The sequence below is a fragment of the Urocitellus parryii genome, chromosome 1, assembly GCF_045843805.1.
Source record: "Urocitellus parryii isolate mUroPar1 chromosome 1, mUroPar1.hap1, whole genome shotgun sequence".
Taxonomy (NCBI): domain Eukaryota; kingdom Metazoa; phylum Chordata; class Mammalia; order Rodentia; family Sciuridae; genus Urocitellus; species Urocitellus parryii.
Genome location: NC_135531.1, coordinates 112,317,124 through 112,334,090, shown reverse-complemented (window position 1 = coordinate 112,334,090; position 16,967 = coordinate 112,317,124). Strand labels below are relative to the sequence as shown.

At 40.3% G+C, this 16,967-nt stretch overlaps 1 protein-coding gene across 1 annotated transcript in view; it reads left to right on the top strand.

Moving 5' to 3' along the window:
* Prdm6 (PR/SET domain 6) overlaps window positions 1-16,967 on the top strand; it is a 97,545-nt gene that overhangs the window by 68,373 nt on the left and 12,205 nt on the right. The window contains exons 4-5 of the mRNA XM_026396205.2: window positions 1,566-1,690; window positions 12,629-12,971. Of these exons, the coding sequence (XP_026251990.1) occupies window positions 1,566-1,690; window positions 12,629-12,971 (468 nt within the window). The remainder of the gene's footprint in view (window positions 1-1,565; window positions 1,691-12,628; window positions 12,972-16,967) is intronic.

Sequence of the window (16,967 nt, the reverse complement as noted above, 5' to 3'; positions counted from 1 at the left end):
AAAGGGAAAAATCCCTTTGATGTGCTTCAACATGCAGAGATTTCTGCGAGTTTTGGAAGCTCTGCCCGCTTGTAAGGAACGGTGTACGCTTACACATTTTTCCCCCCCTTTCGGCCTACTCCATGCCTCAGAAGACCACCCATTGCTCAAAAACAGTCCTGCTCTTTCAGCGGCAAAGTGTGTCATTTGGTTTTAGCACATTCATTTGCCGGGCGCTGTGTTTATATTAAGAGAAGCCAAACCGAGAGATGAAATGTTACAAGGGTGAAGTACAAAGTAGACTCAATTTTTCTCAAGTTAGGAGATGCCAGTGATTTATAGCTCGCTCCAATTTTGATTTTTTTTTTTTTATGTAGCAGTGGAAAGAATTAATAAAATGCACAGCTCTAGAGATGCAGAGGGAGGGAGGGTTGGTGAGGACCAGACAACCGGCTGGAGTTTTTGTCAGATATTCATAGAATGTTGGGAAAAAACATTCTGCTTAGCTAGCAGTGCCCTCGTGAGACAGAATGGCAGCAAGTAAGGAAAATAACAAGATAAATGCAATTTTTGTAGCTGCAAGTAAAATATTGAGAATCTGCACTTTTTTATTGATCTTTATGATCCTATTGCCAAGAGCCACTTTGTGGTGACAAAATATGTTGACAAGTGCATATCTCACTGCCATGAAAAATGTGGAGAAGGATTCTCCTTATGTCTGCAGTGTTGTACAAGGAACAAATTGCCCTGCTACAGCCAATTCCTCACAGAAAGGCGAAATTTAAGGCCCACCAACCCCAAACACTTTTATCTGGAACTTGAGGCTCATATTTGTAGCCATTCCTCATTGAGAAAACCAGTCGCGATCTCCTCATTTTTTTTTTAATCTGTAGATTTTTCTTTACGGTATCAAAGCTGAGATAAAAAATGTTTATTTCTTGGTACCTTCACTGTATCATTCCAGAGTGTAATCTTTCAGCCAGCGTAAAGTGCTCCTCTTGTATTTATTGAATTTCCATCCATTTCACATAAGAGAGTTTTTTTTTTCCCTCTTCTCCTGTATCCAACTTCATAAAAAAAAAAAAAAAGGCAGTGGAGAGGATTTTTATTTCTCTTAGTCCTTATATCACAAAGCTGTTCATTTTTATTACAAATTTGGGAACTCCCAATGCCCGGTTGCCAGAATTACACTTACTGCTTTTCCTTCAAATAAGAGATCAATAGTATTAATTTATATATGAGGTTGAGACACCACTGTCTTCGCAGTTTGCCAAGAGAGAATTTTCTCATTAGCGTGAGATGGAATTTGTTTTAAATGAACTTTGCCTTTCTGCCATCTCCTGGGCCAAATATCTATCTCTTCAAGACCCTCTGTGGAGGCACACGGTGGAAATAAACTCTATGCTGTTTATCATACTGAGTTACAGGCTCTGATTGATTGCTGGGGACGATATGGTGGGTGTAGATTTATTATAAACAAACTGTTTAGGTGGAGCTGGGCAGAAAGTTCTCGGGGCAATAAAAATGTGGCGGGGGCACATGAGTCCTACGTATTACTAAGCTGGGTTTTCTTTTGTTTTGAATAGGTCGAATATATTCTACCGAGCCTGTATAGATATCCCTAGGGGCACCGAGCTTCTGGTGTGGTACAATGACAGCTATACGTCTTTCTTTGGGATCCCCTTACAATGCATTGCCCAGGATGAAAACTGTAAGAATTTATTTTAGCTCTGAATTCACGTCTTAAAAATACCTAGTTCAAAACTAACTTTTTAAGAGTGTTTTTTAAAAAGAAACAAACAAACAAGCAAAAAACTTCTGAAACATGGTTTACTGTGATACCTGATGCAAACCGGCAAAACTTGTGTTCATTCTATGGTTTTCTTTATCCTGTATGATGTTTGCTTTTTGGTAGGGCATCTTAACCCATGCCAGCCACTTTTTCTTTGCCTGTGCACAATTTCAAAGCCTTTGCCAGAGTTTTAAATAATTGCTGACAGCAAAGTGAAACCAGCTGGTATTCACTAAGTGCCTACTATTATGTGTCTGGTTCTGTGCTTGCCACCTGGGGTTATAAGAGCAGCGTAAGATACAGCTTCTGCTCTGAAAGGATGCAAAGTCTTGTTGGACCCATGCTCTCTGCACAAATGAAATAATGAGAAAACAATGCTGTTTAATGAGGAGTAGTACCCCTGAAGTCATTGGCTGGGTGTGCTTCCTTCTAAGTAGTCATTAGAATGATAGTAAAAAATCATAGATAGGTGATGGTAGAATTTGTGTCTTTTTAAATTCTTTGTCCAAAACCATGTTAAGAATATAATTTTCTTTTACCTTTGTTACCATGCCAACCATTATCTTTAAGGGAATAATCTAACATTTAGACATACGTGAACTTGAAGCAACTTTCACTAAGACTTTGTATTTTTGTTTTACAAGTCTATGGAAAACATTTCAATACTGATGTGATTCAGTGAGAAACACTGGTTTCAGTGATGTTGTGTTTTCTTGTCACTAAATTGACTGATCTTTGAACTGATAATATGAGATTATGCTTCAAAAAAGAACAGAGACAACAGATCTATCTGTTAATGAATAGGAAACTTCATTTTGAAAGAAAGTGTTGTTCTCCTTTTTCCTTCTCCCTGACTCTCTCAGTCACACATGCACACACACTAACTCTAATAAAACATACTCATATTACTACTGGTCAAAATGCTGATGATCAGATATTTCTTTCTCATGTTGTCTTTAATTTCTTTATAAAAAAAAAAAGTAAAGTCCTCAAAAAGCCTATCACTATCAACTTTCTTTTTCTATTTTACCCTAACCCCAAACCAATCCCAAATCAAAAAAATAAATCTTTGGACATATAGCACATTCCTCTCACCAAATTTCCATTGGAAAGTTTCTTTTCTGCAGTGATACTCCTATTTGAGGGAGTGCCTGTTTTCATAGGAGAAAATCTCGGTATTGGACACGAGTGTGCGGTTGGTGCTAGAGGCAGATATGGACATGGAGGCCACTGTGCTCTGCTCTCTTTCCCAGAACAGCTCCATGCCTGTCTCCCCTGAAACTAGATCCAGGGCCATGCATGTAACAGCTCCAGTATCAGCCCCTGATCAGCTGACAGGGACTTGTCTGTATGTGGAAGCTTAACATAATCTCACCTCCTAAAGTGTGGAGTTTAATCCAAAAGGTTTCTAGAAATCCTGTGAAGCCCCTTATTCCCCCTTTAACACACCTGCTATAGGCTCTGAAGTCATTGGGCTGTATGTGTATTGCAGACTATTTGGGAGTAACCATGTCAAAGCCTCGAGTCCTAAAGTGTATAATCCAGTCTTAACATTCTTTCATCCATTCTTTATTCAGGTATTTATTGAACACTTATCATGAGCCAGTGTTTTATATCTATTATAAATGAAGGAGGGGACAAACAGACAAGAAGTCCTGCCTTAATGGAACTCATATTCTAGCAGAGGGAGGGAATCCAGAAATATGTAAATAAATAGTTGGTCATATGGTGATGTGTAGTAGAGCTAATACAACAGAAAAGGGTAAGTGGAGCCAGGAGTTGGGGGTTGCAGGTACTGGGAATGACTGGGGAAGGCCCCAAAGGGAGGTTGCCTTTGGGCAAAGACTTAAGACTTAAAGGCTGCAAGATGAGAGGTGCATCACAGATGTTGGTATGGGCATGGCAGAGTGAGTGAGCAGGAGTAGATAACTCAGGTACAGGGGCATACGTCTGGTCAGGCCCTGGGGGCCACTGTCAGTACCCTGGCTTTCACTCTGTGTGAGCCAGCCTGGAGCTGGTGTGGAGTTTCCAGCAGGAAAGTGAGATGATCTGACTGAAGTTTTAACAGGATTATTCTGTCTCCTGAGTGGGAGTAGACCGGAGCCGTGAGAGAGAGCAAGGAATCCAGTTAGAGTCTCTTGCAGGAACCCAGGGGAGAGATGACGGTGGTTTGGACCAGCATGGAAGTGGTGGAGGTGGTGAGAAGAAGCTGGATTCTGAACATATTTTGAAAGTAAAGCCAATAGCCTTTTCTGACATGTTAGATGCTGTGAAAAAGAAGAGTTGAGATGATCCTGAGGTTTTGGTCTGAGGAACTGGAAAGGCAGCATGACCGTTTACTGAATTCTGAGACAGAAAGGGAAACCGTGGAATGACTGCTTAGGGATTGCCTTTCTCGTCTTTGACGTGCATCTCTGAAGCAGGAGCTCCACATCCACTTTACCAGGCTGTTACAGGGTGGGGGAGATGGAGGGGTCAGTTGGAGAATCTGGGGGTTTGTCTGCAGTTCACTGCCACCCGACAACAGGTGTGGCCGAGAGTCTGTGGTCTCCAATTTGGGGCTGTTGACAATGTGCCATTGAAAATGTATTTTCTGGAAACATCATATTGTTTGTTCTTCAGTTTGTCTGTCTCCTGTGGTCCCATCGTGTGAAGCATTCTTGGGGTTGATGATTAGAATATTGAATAAAGTCTACCAGGGCCTGTGTTGTATCATTGAGCCCTTGAAATCCTTGAAAGAAAATTCACAAAGCCATAGCAGTTTGAAGTACTGAGGATTCAGTAGGAAAACTGAGCAGCTCTCCTAGGTTCAGTTCAGAGCCCTAAGTAAGGGTTAAGGGAAGTTTAAAGGGGATTAAGTCATGGATAAAAGGCTCAACAGTGACAATGCCTCTTTCCCCTGAGGGTATTATAGGAATTTTATTTCAGTTCCTGTCTCAAAGTCATATATCTGTCATGTGATTGGCCACCCAAGAAACCTGCAGAAGGCTTCATCAGATAGTGTGGGAGAGATATACGGCTTTAGCTCTAAGATAGATTCCCATTCCATATGATTCACTGAGAGACCTGGGAATGCTTTATTATAATCAGGGTTCCTTATTCTGTGCCGAGAAAAATACTCCGTATGATTTAAAAGCACAAATGTGTGAAAGGGCATGGACAGAGAATTTAACAGATAGCCTTCCATAGCCTTGAGTACTTTAAATCCTCTCAACTGGATTAGCAATTCTAGGACCATTTTTATCCCACAAGCTAGCCCCCAAATAAATTAGTTACCTTAAAAGAAGCTTCTTGAGATCAAATACCGATTGGTTAAAATGCCCCCAGAGAGCCTCCTTATGTGGCCATGCATACAATAAACAATTAAGACATGCTCACTGGATAAATATGAAGAATTTCTATGGCCATTATTAGAAGAGATTGAAGCTTCAGCCAGATCTTTCCTTGTTCATGAAATTGACCCCTCGACCAAGACATTCAAGGACTACATGATTTTACTTAGCAAATAATACTTATTAAGCACTTTCATCTATAAAAATATCATTTTCTTCCCATGGTTCTTTCAACATTGAAAGCACACATTTCCCGTTGAGCGTGTGCAGGGGGCTCAGGCTGGGGTAAGTGCCCCCCCTTGGTCAGCAGCCTGCAGCAGTGGGGAGCGCTGGGCATACTTGCTGTCCGACAAGCCAGTGAAAGCCGCCTGCACTCGGAGAGAAGTCAGGGTTTCACACAGGCATTTGGAAGCAATTCCTATGTTATTTTCTTTTTCAAGAATCACAGTTATACATGTAATAGAGCTCCAAAGAGAGAGCCCCTCCATCCACTGTGGGCCTTTCAAAAGAGCCTGAAGGAACGCGGGTGCCGACAGATCGCATCCGCAAGAAGGAACGAAGTTCCCCCAAAGCTTCCAGTGGGGGATTAGCTCCTGCAGAGTGTAAAGACCATGGTGCATTCATATTCATTTCAGAGGAAATTAAAAAAAAAAATCCTGGGAATAAATGTTAAACAAGTCTTCCTGCTGCTTTTTCTGTCTCGGCCTATGAAGCTGAGGTTGCAGAATGTGAAACTCAATGGCAACAGGGGAGTTGTGCTGGGTTAGACCCTGCCTCAGGGAGGCCTGCCTGTTTCTTTTGATTTGAAAGAAGAGAAAATAAAAAGGGGCACCTCTGCACAGTGCCTCTCATCCCCACCATCCCACCAACAACGGGAAACCAGGCCCAGAGTAAAGAAGGCCCCACTCAAGCAGTACTCGTCCTGACCTTTAGTTCAATCCAACAGGACTGTCCAATAGGAATGTTCCTAGGCAAGGGCCCAAGGGAAGCATCGTGATGGTGTGCAAAAACTAAGGCCTGTCCTGAGTTGAGAAGGATAGAAGGTGCATTAAGTAGACAACTTTAATATAAGACACCATACAGTTTCTGGGTTAGGTGGCCACAGCACTGAGCCTGAGCTGGGGGGGTTAGGCTGAGGATGAATGGGAAGAGCCAGAGTTCCAAGCCTGTGTACAGAGGGAGGCTGGGACTGGGTTCCTTATATAAGTCCAGGAATGGGAAGGTTCTTCTTCTGTCCCTCAATAGGGACTAGAAAAATGCTGCCCTTAAGCCTAAGGGTCAGGCAACTGTCATCCATGGGTGAAAACTAGCTGTAGTTAGCTGTAGAATGGCACAGGGCTTGACTTTACACTATCTGCCAGATATGGAACCCCCGGACCAAGAAACCAATATAAAAGTTGGTCTAGAGCTAGAGAAACCTTGAAGTTTCTAGAAAAAAACAATGGAGAAATGGAATGCCTCTGTATCTGCATGGGACTCCAACAGAAGGCAGCAATCTACCTTCTGGGAAAGCCACTGTCATGAGAGATCTGACTGTGGGGTGCTGTAGGATGCAATGGCACTGCTTCTCTCCCAGCCTCATTGCAGGAGTGAGGTACACTCACTCCCCCAGTTCATGGTGTGTAGGAAGGTGACCTTTCTCATATGAACTTGTCTTCAGGAATTAACGTCAGCATAAGAAAACCACCATCTTCGTACACCCTGCCCAAGCCAGTCAACATTGGTCAGTGTGAGATATAAAAGACTGGTTCTATTTCCTCAAAGCAGGACAGCTTTGAAGGACAGTCCCAGCTCCAGAGTTGTTAAAATCCTCCCTTGGCCCAATCCCACTCACCTCATTCCCCAACAGGTGTTGATGCTGAGAGCACTCTCCCCAGGGAACCTCCTGCACTCAGCTCCAGATTTCCATTCCAGAGTCTATTTTGCAGGGAAGCCGACTTAACACAGGTACTACCAGATTTGCATTTTCAATCCAGACCTCTATACTGAGCCACAGCGTCCTATCCAGCCATCTCCGTAACATCTCCACTTCCATGTTTCATGTCTCAAACTAAACATAGTACTACAGAAACCATGGTATTCACTTCTACTCACTGCCTCTCCCCCAGTTCAACTGTCCCATTCATCCAGTTGCTTTTTCTAGAAACCTGGACACCTCACTATTGCTTGGTCTTCTATCACCAAATCCCATTGATTGTGTATTCTTCATGCTTTTCTTCTCTATCTCTACTGCCACCACCCTGATCTGCATCACTGTCTGCTCTGGCCTGGACCACTGCAGCAGCATCCTTTGTCCCTGCACTTTCCCTCTTTAGTATCACAGCAGCCAGAGTGAAGTTTCATTGATTAGCTTATTTTGTTTCAGTTTATCCATTTGTTTTTCTAACAGGGTTGTTCAGTCCCGTAGATCAATGTCCAGAATGTACCATGGACATGCAAGTCTCCTTGCAAGAGACAATCGGTGGCCTTGACAGGTTCTTAGCTATTTTTTTTTTCAGAGATAATTTTTGTCCATTCAGACATCGAAGCATATTCTCCCTTTCTTTTCTCTGGTTCTCACCCCCTCTCACACACACTTTTATATACAAACAGTTACATGCTATATACATTGTTCTGAAGCTTACTTTTTCATTTATCAGCATAGAAAGCATAAATCTGATGTTTTCACATCCTTAGCTCAAAACTAGTTTTCGCCTTGCTATGACTCTTATTATGCTGAATACTCAGTTCTTTAATATGGTATCCTTTGGGCCTCATGGAGTCTCCAGAAAGATTATATAACACGTAATGTTATATAAATTAGAATCCAAAGATCTTTAGCATGCCCGCTGTATTCAGTTGGCTATAGATGTTATTCATCCTGTTTTGTGAGCTGCCTCCGACCACCCCATGTCTTGTTTCCATTCTTTTTTTTGTTATTGGTTGTTCAAAACATTACATAACTCATGACATATCATCTTTCATACATTTGATTCAAGTGGGTTATGAACTCCCATTTTTACCCCAAATACAAGTTGCAGAATCACATCGGTTACAATTCCACAGACACGGGAGATTGGGCTGGCTTCATCTCCAGCCGCAGCTGCAGCCCCATCTCCTCTTCCCTCTCTGGCCACATTGTTCTTCTTTCAGTTCCTTCAGGGCCCTGGGCTCCCTCCCCCTCAGCATGGCTCTGTGGCAAAGCTGCTAGTGTTCTTTCTCTTGTATTGCTTGCTTCCCCTCCTCCCATCTCCCTGACACCTGGGCACCTGTCAGGACTCAGATTCTCTCATACCCTAAGTTTAGCCTTCTCTCATATATGATTTCCTGACACTCCTTTCTTTCTTAGAGCACTTTTCATGCTTGTGGTAACTGTATTTTGTCAACTCTAAAATTCACGTGTTTCATGTTTTCATCTTTCTGAAACTGGCAGGTATCTTGCCAATGAATGGTGACTTACAGTTCTAATGGTGTAATTAATGGAATTTTAGATTTGATGAAATTGAGTTTATCTGTTTAATATCTGTCTCTCCCACTAGTGTTTCAGTGCCAGGAGGGCAGAGACTGAGAACCCTCCTGCCCCCATCCTCCACACCTACGACCATGTGAGGCGTGTAATAGATGCTCAATGCTCTCCCAATGTCTTTACTGTCCATATTTGATGAGTTCATGCTTTTCCTTGGCTGTATCCTGCAAGGATTTGTATTCTCTTTTTTCATCTTTGTCTTTATAGGGTGAAGAGATTTACTAGCTCAGTATCACTTCATGCACAGGCCTCTTCATCTTTTCATGTTTGTTACCACCTCTGGCCTTTGTCCGTATCGTCTTTCTTGAGTTTGGGAGTTTTCTGGTTGATTCCTGTTCCCTTTCTGATAATTTTCTGAATCTGGTTAATTCTTTGGACTTGTCACAACCAGAGAGGTGATATTTAGGAAGGATGATCTGTATCTTCTGAAAAGTTTTGCTTTCTTCTTCTTTTTTTTTTAAAGCAAAACAAAAATCTTTTTAGACTTACAGCATCTTGTGGAAGTGTGCAGAAAATCTATAGGACAGCCATATTTTATCGGCTGTTTTTCTAAAAATTATTCATTCTTATCATTACTTCTAAAAAAAATTATATATTTGGTAGGACTGCATTTATTCATAAGTAAAGTGCCATGCTCAAAGAGGAACACAGGGTGTAAGTATTGCTGCCTATCGCTGGAAGGCAATTTATACTTGTTATGGGGTGTTCTGGAAAAGAAAATGATAAAATGGAGAATAATTTTACTCCAACCATCTCCATTTCTTATTGTCTATATGTTATTTACTGTATATCATTAACTCAGATCCCATAAACCCCAATTATTACACAAACTTTTAAATACATAAATCTTTCTTTATTACCATTTGACACTGTTCATTAAATTTATAAAAATCATTGGCCCACAACCTCTTTTGTTTCTGTATAAATATTATGTGATTTTATCAATTTAAAAAAAATTAACAGATTAGGTTACTTTCTAGAAGCATAAGTGGGTAGCCAGAATCTATCATCTATACTTTTTACTCTTTGAATTACTTTCCCCAAAGGCATTATATTCCTCTTTCCAACAGTAAAGCTTCTAGCCAGTTTTGCCTGCTCTCTGGCATGTTGATGACATCTTTATTCTGCTGTCTTCCCCTGTGCATTCCTTCCTGCTAGTCAGAAATTTCCTGGCCTGCAAAAACTTAGTGTCGCCTGAAGACTTGTGGGTTTCCCTGTGCTTTGCCCCTTCCAGATCACTTATGAAAGGGCTAAACAATATGGGTTCCACCCTGATCTCTGACAATGCTGCTGTTTTTATTTATTTTTTTATTAAAAACAGGCCCAAACATGGCAAAACATTCCTCCTTATCTTTCAGCGCCTATTTTAAAAGTAACAATCTGTGTGCAATAAAAGATTCTTAAAAGTCCAAGAAATGTCCACAATTCCATATTGATAATAAATTTTTGCCTCAGAGGGTCAAATGATAAATATTTATATTTAAAATATAGGCATATACACAAAAATACATATATAGGAATATTTAGCTGTACATATAACTTTTATGTTCATATTACATATGACTTGATGTGTTTGATACACACACACACACTTTACTACCTGTAAAACATTCTTTGTATTCTTGAACACAGCTAATAAGCAGATGATACAGATGTGTTGTCAGAAACAAAATTCCCTGGAAGTCAGGAATCTAAAAACTTCCAGCCTTCATGTATCCCCGAGTGTGTGATTCTGAGCAAATTAACAGACATTCTTGAGATTCAGTTTTTGTCATTTGTAATGAGAAAGGACAGGATTAGATCAGTGATTCTCTGATTTCATTTGAGAATCACCTGGGGAACTTTTAAAAATGTAGATGCTTAGGCTCTATTGAGAGACTGATTTAAGTTTTTAAAATACTCCCGTGTGAGTCTAATGAGCAGTATCCAGGGTCAAGAACTGCAGGTTCTACCTACTCCAGATGTTTCCAAGTGTGCAAGTCTCTTCTTTATTTTCCTTCCTAAGACAAGATGGGCTGAGCTGAGAACCTTGTAGACAAGGGCTGTTCCTTCTTTTGGATTCATTGAGCACACTTGATTCTGCAGAATGCTCTGAGATAAAGAATCCTGAGGCTGCACACCCACCCCTCTCTGTCCCCACATTCTGCATCTGCCTGCCCCATCAAGCACAGAGCCTCCCAGTGGTCACAGTCCTCCACTGTTCTCTTTTTGTGGTTGAAGATGTTGAGTCTTCATGATTTAGGAAGCTCAGCCATTGTCTGGGTTGGGCAGAATGAGAACTCTCTGTTGATGTTTTCTTCCATGAGAACCTGAGCCAGTGGCCAATGGACGAAGTTTTACATGGTTTTATGACTTGACATCGCCAACCTTTTTGCCAATCATCCTTAAAAAAATTTTTGGTCTCTAATTCTATTCTTTTGACCACCCTATAACCTTTAATCTCTTAACCCTGAAGTGACAAAAAGTACATTATTTGAGATGGTAGTTACTTTTAAAAAATAATAATCTATTGTGTAGGTTCTAATCACCTTGGGACCTATGGATTGATCAGTGAATACTTGATAAATATTACAATTTTTAGAAAAGAACAATACATTTAAAGTATATTAGATCCCCTCATCAAAAATATTTCTTATTTCTAGTTCTTCCTCCATTTCCACTGCCACTACCCTACCCATTCCCTTCATTCTAGCCTCTTCTTCTATTATAAGGAGAATGGCTACTATAGCTGTCAGGCTTTGTGATGTGTGCTCTCATTATCACACTTAATCCTCATAAGGAGAGGCTGAAAGATGAGGAACCAGGGTTCCTGGAGCTCCATAGCTATTGAGTGTCAACCATAGGTCAAGCTCTTTAAATGCCATTTATGCACTGTCTCGTTTGGTCTTTAAAGCGGCCATTTTACATTCTACCAAGGACTAAATTGTGGATTTTGATGTTCCATACTTACAGTCACTGGCTGGTAAATAGCAGAGTTAAAATCTAGGCCATCTTAACCACTAAGCTATGCTGCTATTATTTTTAGGATTATTACTACCACAGTTCTCATTTTAAAAAAGGGCAAATTGGGGCACAGGGTCCTTGAATAACTTGCCTGAGATCACCAGGCTAATAGAAGGCAGAGTCATCATTTGACCCTCGGTTTTCTGATTCCAAAGCCCAAGCACCTCTGTTGCCTCCCATTCCCTGTATTCACCTGTCAATCATTGCCTCTCTCAGGCCCTCCTTGAACAGAGTTGGGTTTTTTTTTCCTTGTTATTCATCTGCCCAGAAGCAGCCTATGTCTATTTCTTCTGCCTAAAGTTTATATTTCTTTAATTATTTATTTGGACTTCCAAGGCCTTTTGGGTTCTGTTCACCCCTCCCTGTTTCTTGCCCCCCCCCAACACTTATTCCCACAGTGTCCAGAAATCTGTGTCTGTTAGGTCAGCCTGTCTCTATCACTAGTCCATCAGCATGCTAGACCTCTCCTGTCTTCAAGTATCTTTCATCTTCTTTGCTTTATCTCTTCAACCAGCTTTTCCTGAATACCTGTTCTGGGCTGACATACTTCACCTACTCCAGCCAAATCCACCCTCTCAGTACAGCTCAAGGCACTCCCTCCAGGCAGCCCCCTGCTCAGTTCCTCTTCTTTGCTTTGCCTCCCAGATAACTGCCAGGAAACAGGGTGCAGGTGGAGCCTCCTAATGGAGTCTTTGATGTCTCAAGTCATAAGTGAACTCTGAAAGCAAAGACTGTGTTAAGAACTATTCTGAACTTATGGTAGTTGCTCAACAAACAGGCAATAGATGAGCTATTAATTTGTGATTATAATGTTTCCTCCCAGCTCAAATGTCTGTTACTATGTTGATTTTTTTTTGGGGGGGGGAACCCACAAAATTCTAAATTAAATTTTAAAATGCCAATTTTAACATTTAAATTCTAAAATGTCCATTTATACAACTTTTTCAAGTATGTGTTATTGTGTTTATTTTAAGGGCTAGTAAAACTGATCTTCTAAAACTATTGCTGTTCTCCCAGTAAACGTCCCTTCAACTGTAATGGAAGCCATGTGCCGACAAGACACCCTGCAGCCCTTCAACAAGAGCAGCAAACTCTCCCCCGCCACCCAGCAGCGCTCCGTGGTATTCCCACAGACTCCGTGCAGCAGGAACTTCTCCCTCTTGGATAAGTCTGGGCCCATTGAATCAGGATTTAACCAAATCAACGTGAAAAACCAGCGGGTCCTCGCCAGCCCGACTTCCACGAGCCAGCTCCACTCGGAGTTCAGTGACTGGCATCTCTGGAAATGCGGGCAGTGCTTTAAGACTTTCACGCAGCGGATCCTCCTCCAGATGCACGTGTGCACGCAGAACCCGGACAGGTAACCCTGACTCCCACTGCTCATGCTGTGTTTGCTTAGTGAGACCCGCTGCTTGCCTTGCTGCCAGATACCAGTCACCGCCTCCCGCCACACCTTGGGGGGAAACCCTGTGCTAAGAGGTGCCTGCATTCAGGAAGGTTGGAGAGTAATTTTAGGCCACTGCTTGCCTCTCTGGTTTATATGGGTTGAACAGACAGGTTGGGGGCTGCAGAGAGAAATCTGCACTTGCTATCCAAACAGTTCTGTCCAAGTTTAAAAGGGAGCAAAATACAAGGAACATTTATGAATATCATAGGTGGAAAAATGAGGTCAGGATAATTAGAATCCTCTCTGTCTTCCAAAGATAATATAGCTGGCTGCTCTGCGGCTGTCACAGTCGTTTCAGAGTTCACCTCCAGTGTGCTGTGGGTATGAACTTAATTAAGTACTAAGAGGTAATGAATTGGAATTTTTTGCTTAGTACTATTTTTCTTCGGAGCATGCAAACCCATAAATCCTGCAAAGCTGTCAAAAGGAAATACCTGCTCTGCTAGTGATGTGGAGGAAAACAGATGCCACTTATTCAATAAACTAATATCCACACAGAAGAAAAATGTTGACTAGATACCTCAGAGTCAAAGTTGGTTTGAAAGTTTGTCAATAAAGAATTTTATGGCCATGAACTGAGGATGAAATTTAGCTGAACAAGTGAATTAAAATTTCAGGTACTCTGACGAGTGGCACAGTAGATATAATGGAACTATTATTTATGAATCAAAACTGGTTTATTCGACAGTCTTGATAGCTGGGAGTGCAAAAGACAAAAATCAAATTAATTCAATAAGAAAGGATTGCTCGTGTTTTATCTCTCCTTCATGTCATATGAAAACTTGATTAAAACCAAAATATCTAAGTATGGTATTGAAAATGCACTTTGCATATAAAAGCAGAAAATAATTTTTGGAACGAGGAGTCTTGGAGCAGAATTTCTGAATTATTTTCTTAACTTTGACACTGATTAACCTTAATTAAGCAATCCACTTAACTCTCTTTGCCTAATAATATATGCTTAGTTCTTCACTCCCAGCTCTGCAGGATGCAACAGTGTTCCTGGAAAAATACAAGCATGGGCAAAGATGAAGGTGTGGTGGAGGGGATAGATATATTCTAAAATAATAGTTTCAGGATACATATGCACACTTACAGGTGTATACATTTTTTGTGCCATTCTAGAAACCACTTTCTTGACATTAAGCCTTGCTGTAACTAATTAATGCTGAAACATGTAATTAGGGCTATGAAGACAACAGTCTTAGTAAAGGTTTCAACAGACTTGTATATCTTAGTGCTTTTGGCTCTAGAGGTGATACAAAAGTTTGAAAATCATTTCCTCATTCAGAAAGAATTATTTTTTTAAGTTTACCTTTCTTGCAAATAGCTTCAAGATACATCTATTCTTAAGTTTTGCAAAGCACTTTCATGATTTTAATTAAAATACAAAAGATGCATTAAAATCTTCTCATAAACTAGCTTTCAAATTGAGTTCAAATGTATGGATCTGTTATTTGCAAAGGTTTGGTGTAGTCTTAGTAACTGAGTATACTAGGTAAAATGAAACAATAATTGAAAGTTTCTGGACATTGGAACTGGTATGATTTTGTGGCAAATATCATAAAAGCAATGAAACTGTTTTAAGGTTAGCAGAAATATACTGAAATGGACTGTTTTGTCTGACCCAGTTATATTTAGAAAATCATGCATGTATTAAATCTTCGTGAAGCTTGTCAGGTAAAATAATGGGTCATAATTTATAGCATATACATAAAAGCTATCAGAAAAATACCTAAAAATTTAGCTTATATATACAAGATGAAACAAGATATACCTGCATGAGAGATTGTTGGGTAAGTGGTGATTCTTAGCTAATTTAGAGTTATTGGAGAAAACTTAGATGGTGTGAGACTCCCATCCTGTGATAGATTATAATGGGTTTATTCGACTCAGATACCCAGGTTTGCAGTGACCAGCCTTCCGGATTTGGGGGAGTAATGGATGTTGTCATTGAGGCTAATGACATGGAATTAAGTTACTCAAGCAATGGGTTCCCACTTCTCCCTTCCCTTGTTGATGAAGACTTGAGAGGTGGTTCACATTATTCATGAATAAGTTAAAATTAAGAATATAATAACTCTAAACATCAGTACTATGTTTCTTGATAACAATGGGAAGATAAGCGGAATCTGAGTTCATCACATCTGAGTTGATCATAGGAAATAGGAAGAAGTAGAGGGAGATATCCCAGCACTTTGATCTACTAATTTCATTTTATCTGCAGATTTCCTTTTAGATTATAGGACTGGAATAGCCATTTTCTATTCCAGACCCAGGATGCTGTCTTGGTACCAGAAAATTTGGAAGTGAGAAATACTCTCCATAATTCTTAACCACATCAGTAAATTGCTAAATAGGAGAAATGCACAGAACCACAATGGAACATCAGATTTGTTCATCATAGTTGCTAAATTTGGAAACTTATCTGTTATATGCATGGAAGCTTCCAATTGCTGAATACATATATATTCTTTGTTGGTTGACTCTGAAATTTAACTAAGCTTTAGTCTTTGGAAGTTTGTGCCCATTCATCCATTTGCAGTTGTCCTTCAGTGTCTGGGGGATTGGTTTCAGGAGTCCCTCACCCCATGGCAGACACCCAAATCTGTGTATGCTCAAGTTCTTCATGTAAAAATGCTACAGAATTTGCATACAATCTATGCACAACCTGATCCACACTTTAAATAATCTCTAGATTGTTATAACGCTTCATACAATGTAAATGTCATGTGAATAATTGTTATTTTGTATTGTTTAGAAATAATGACAAGAAAAAAGTCTACATGTTTAGTGCAGGCGCATTTTTTTTCCCCTGAATGTTTTCCGCCTGCAGTTGGTTGAATCCATGTATGCTGGATCCACATCTATGGATGGAGTGCCAGCTGTCCAGTGAAAAAGTTAAACAATCAGAAATCATTCCCCCTTATGTTTGAAAAACTGAATGCTTTTTACTTTGATTGGAAAATCTTGTTAGAACCAGAGGAAAGAAAGGGAGACACAGAAGAAAAATCAGAAGGTAAACAGGTTAGAGTTTCAAAATGGTCCAAGTTTGAAACGGGCCCCTGAATCTGAAGTACAAAAGATTTTTTTTTTTCACTCAAGAGATTGAATATTTGGCCACAAAACCTCAGACAGTTGAACCTTCATCATAAGCTTTTTCATGTCAGGTACCATCTGTACCTTGATTGAAAGGAAAGAGATCTGTGGGTACCCAGCAATGTCAGCATTGCCATTTTCTACCACTGAGTTATTCACATTGAATGCAGAAAGAACCTGTGGGTGACTTGGTAACGTAGGAATCACCCTTCAAGATAAAAACATCTGTGGGGGTCTCAGAGCCATGGAATTGCTATTTCTTGATTTTTTCCCCCGTTAATAACAACAATAAAAAAGAAAAAACAAAAAATATCTCTTCTTTTTCTCAGGCTACTTTTATTTTCCTCTGAACGAATTCAAAGGGTAGGAGCTGTTGGAATCTAGATCAACCAAGATTTTATTTTAAAGACTTCATAAACATTTGAGTTTTTGCATAAGTTGATTGTGTAGCCAGGGCAGTTTGATTCACTTTTGCTTGAATCAGGAGTTAGAAATCCCTCTTCTGTTTTTTTTTTTTTTTTTTTTTTTTGCTGCAGAAACTCTCAACAGTCCCATTGGGGCGTTGGGGAGTTGGGGGTCTTCAGAAAGGGGTAAGCAAAACCTTCATTCACAGTGGAATTTTTTCTGATGAATATGTTCTCTTGTATTTGTCACAGAAAAGTGTCTTTATACTGCTTCTTTATTTTGCATTTTTTCTCATTTTCTCTCTCCCTTTTGATTGTTTATGCCACGTGGGGAAAGTCTGCCTTCAGCCCCCTGGGTACTCCATCAGCTGCTCACATTTGTGTTTAAATATCACTGTTTGTAATT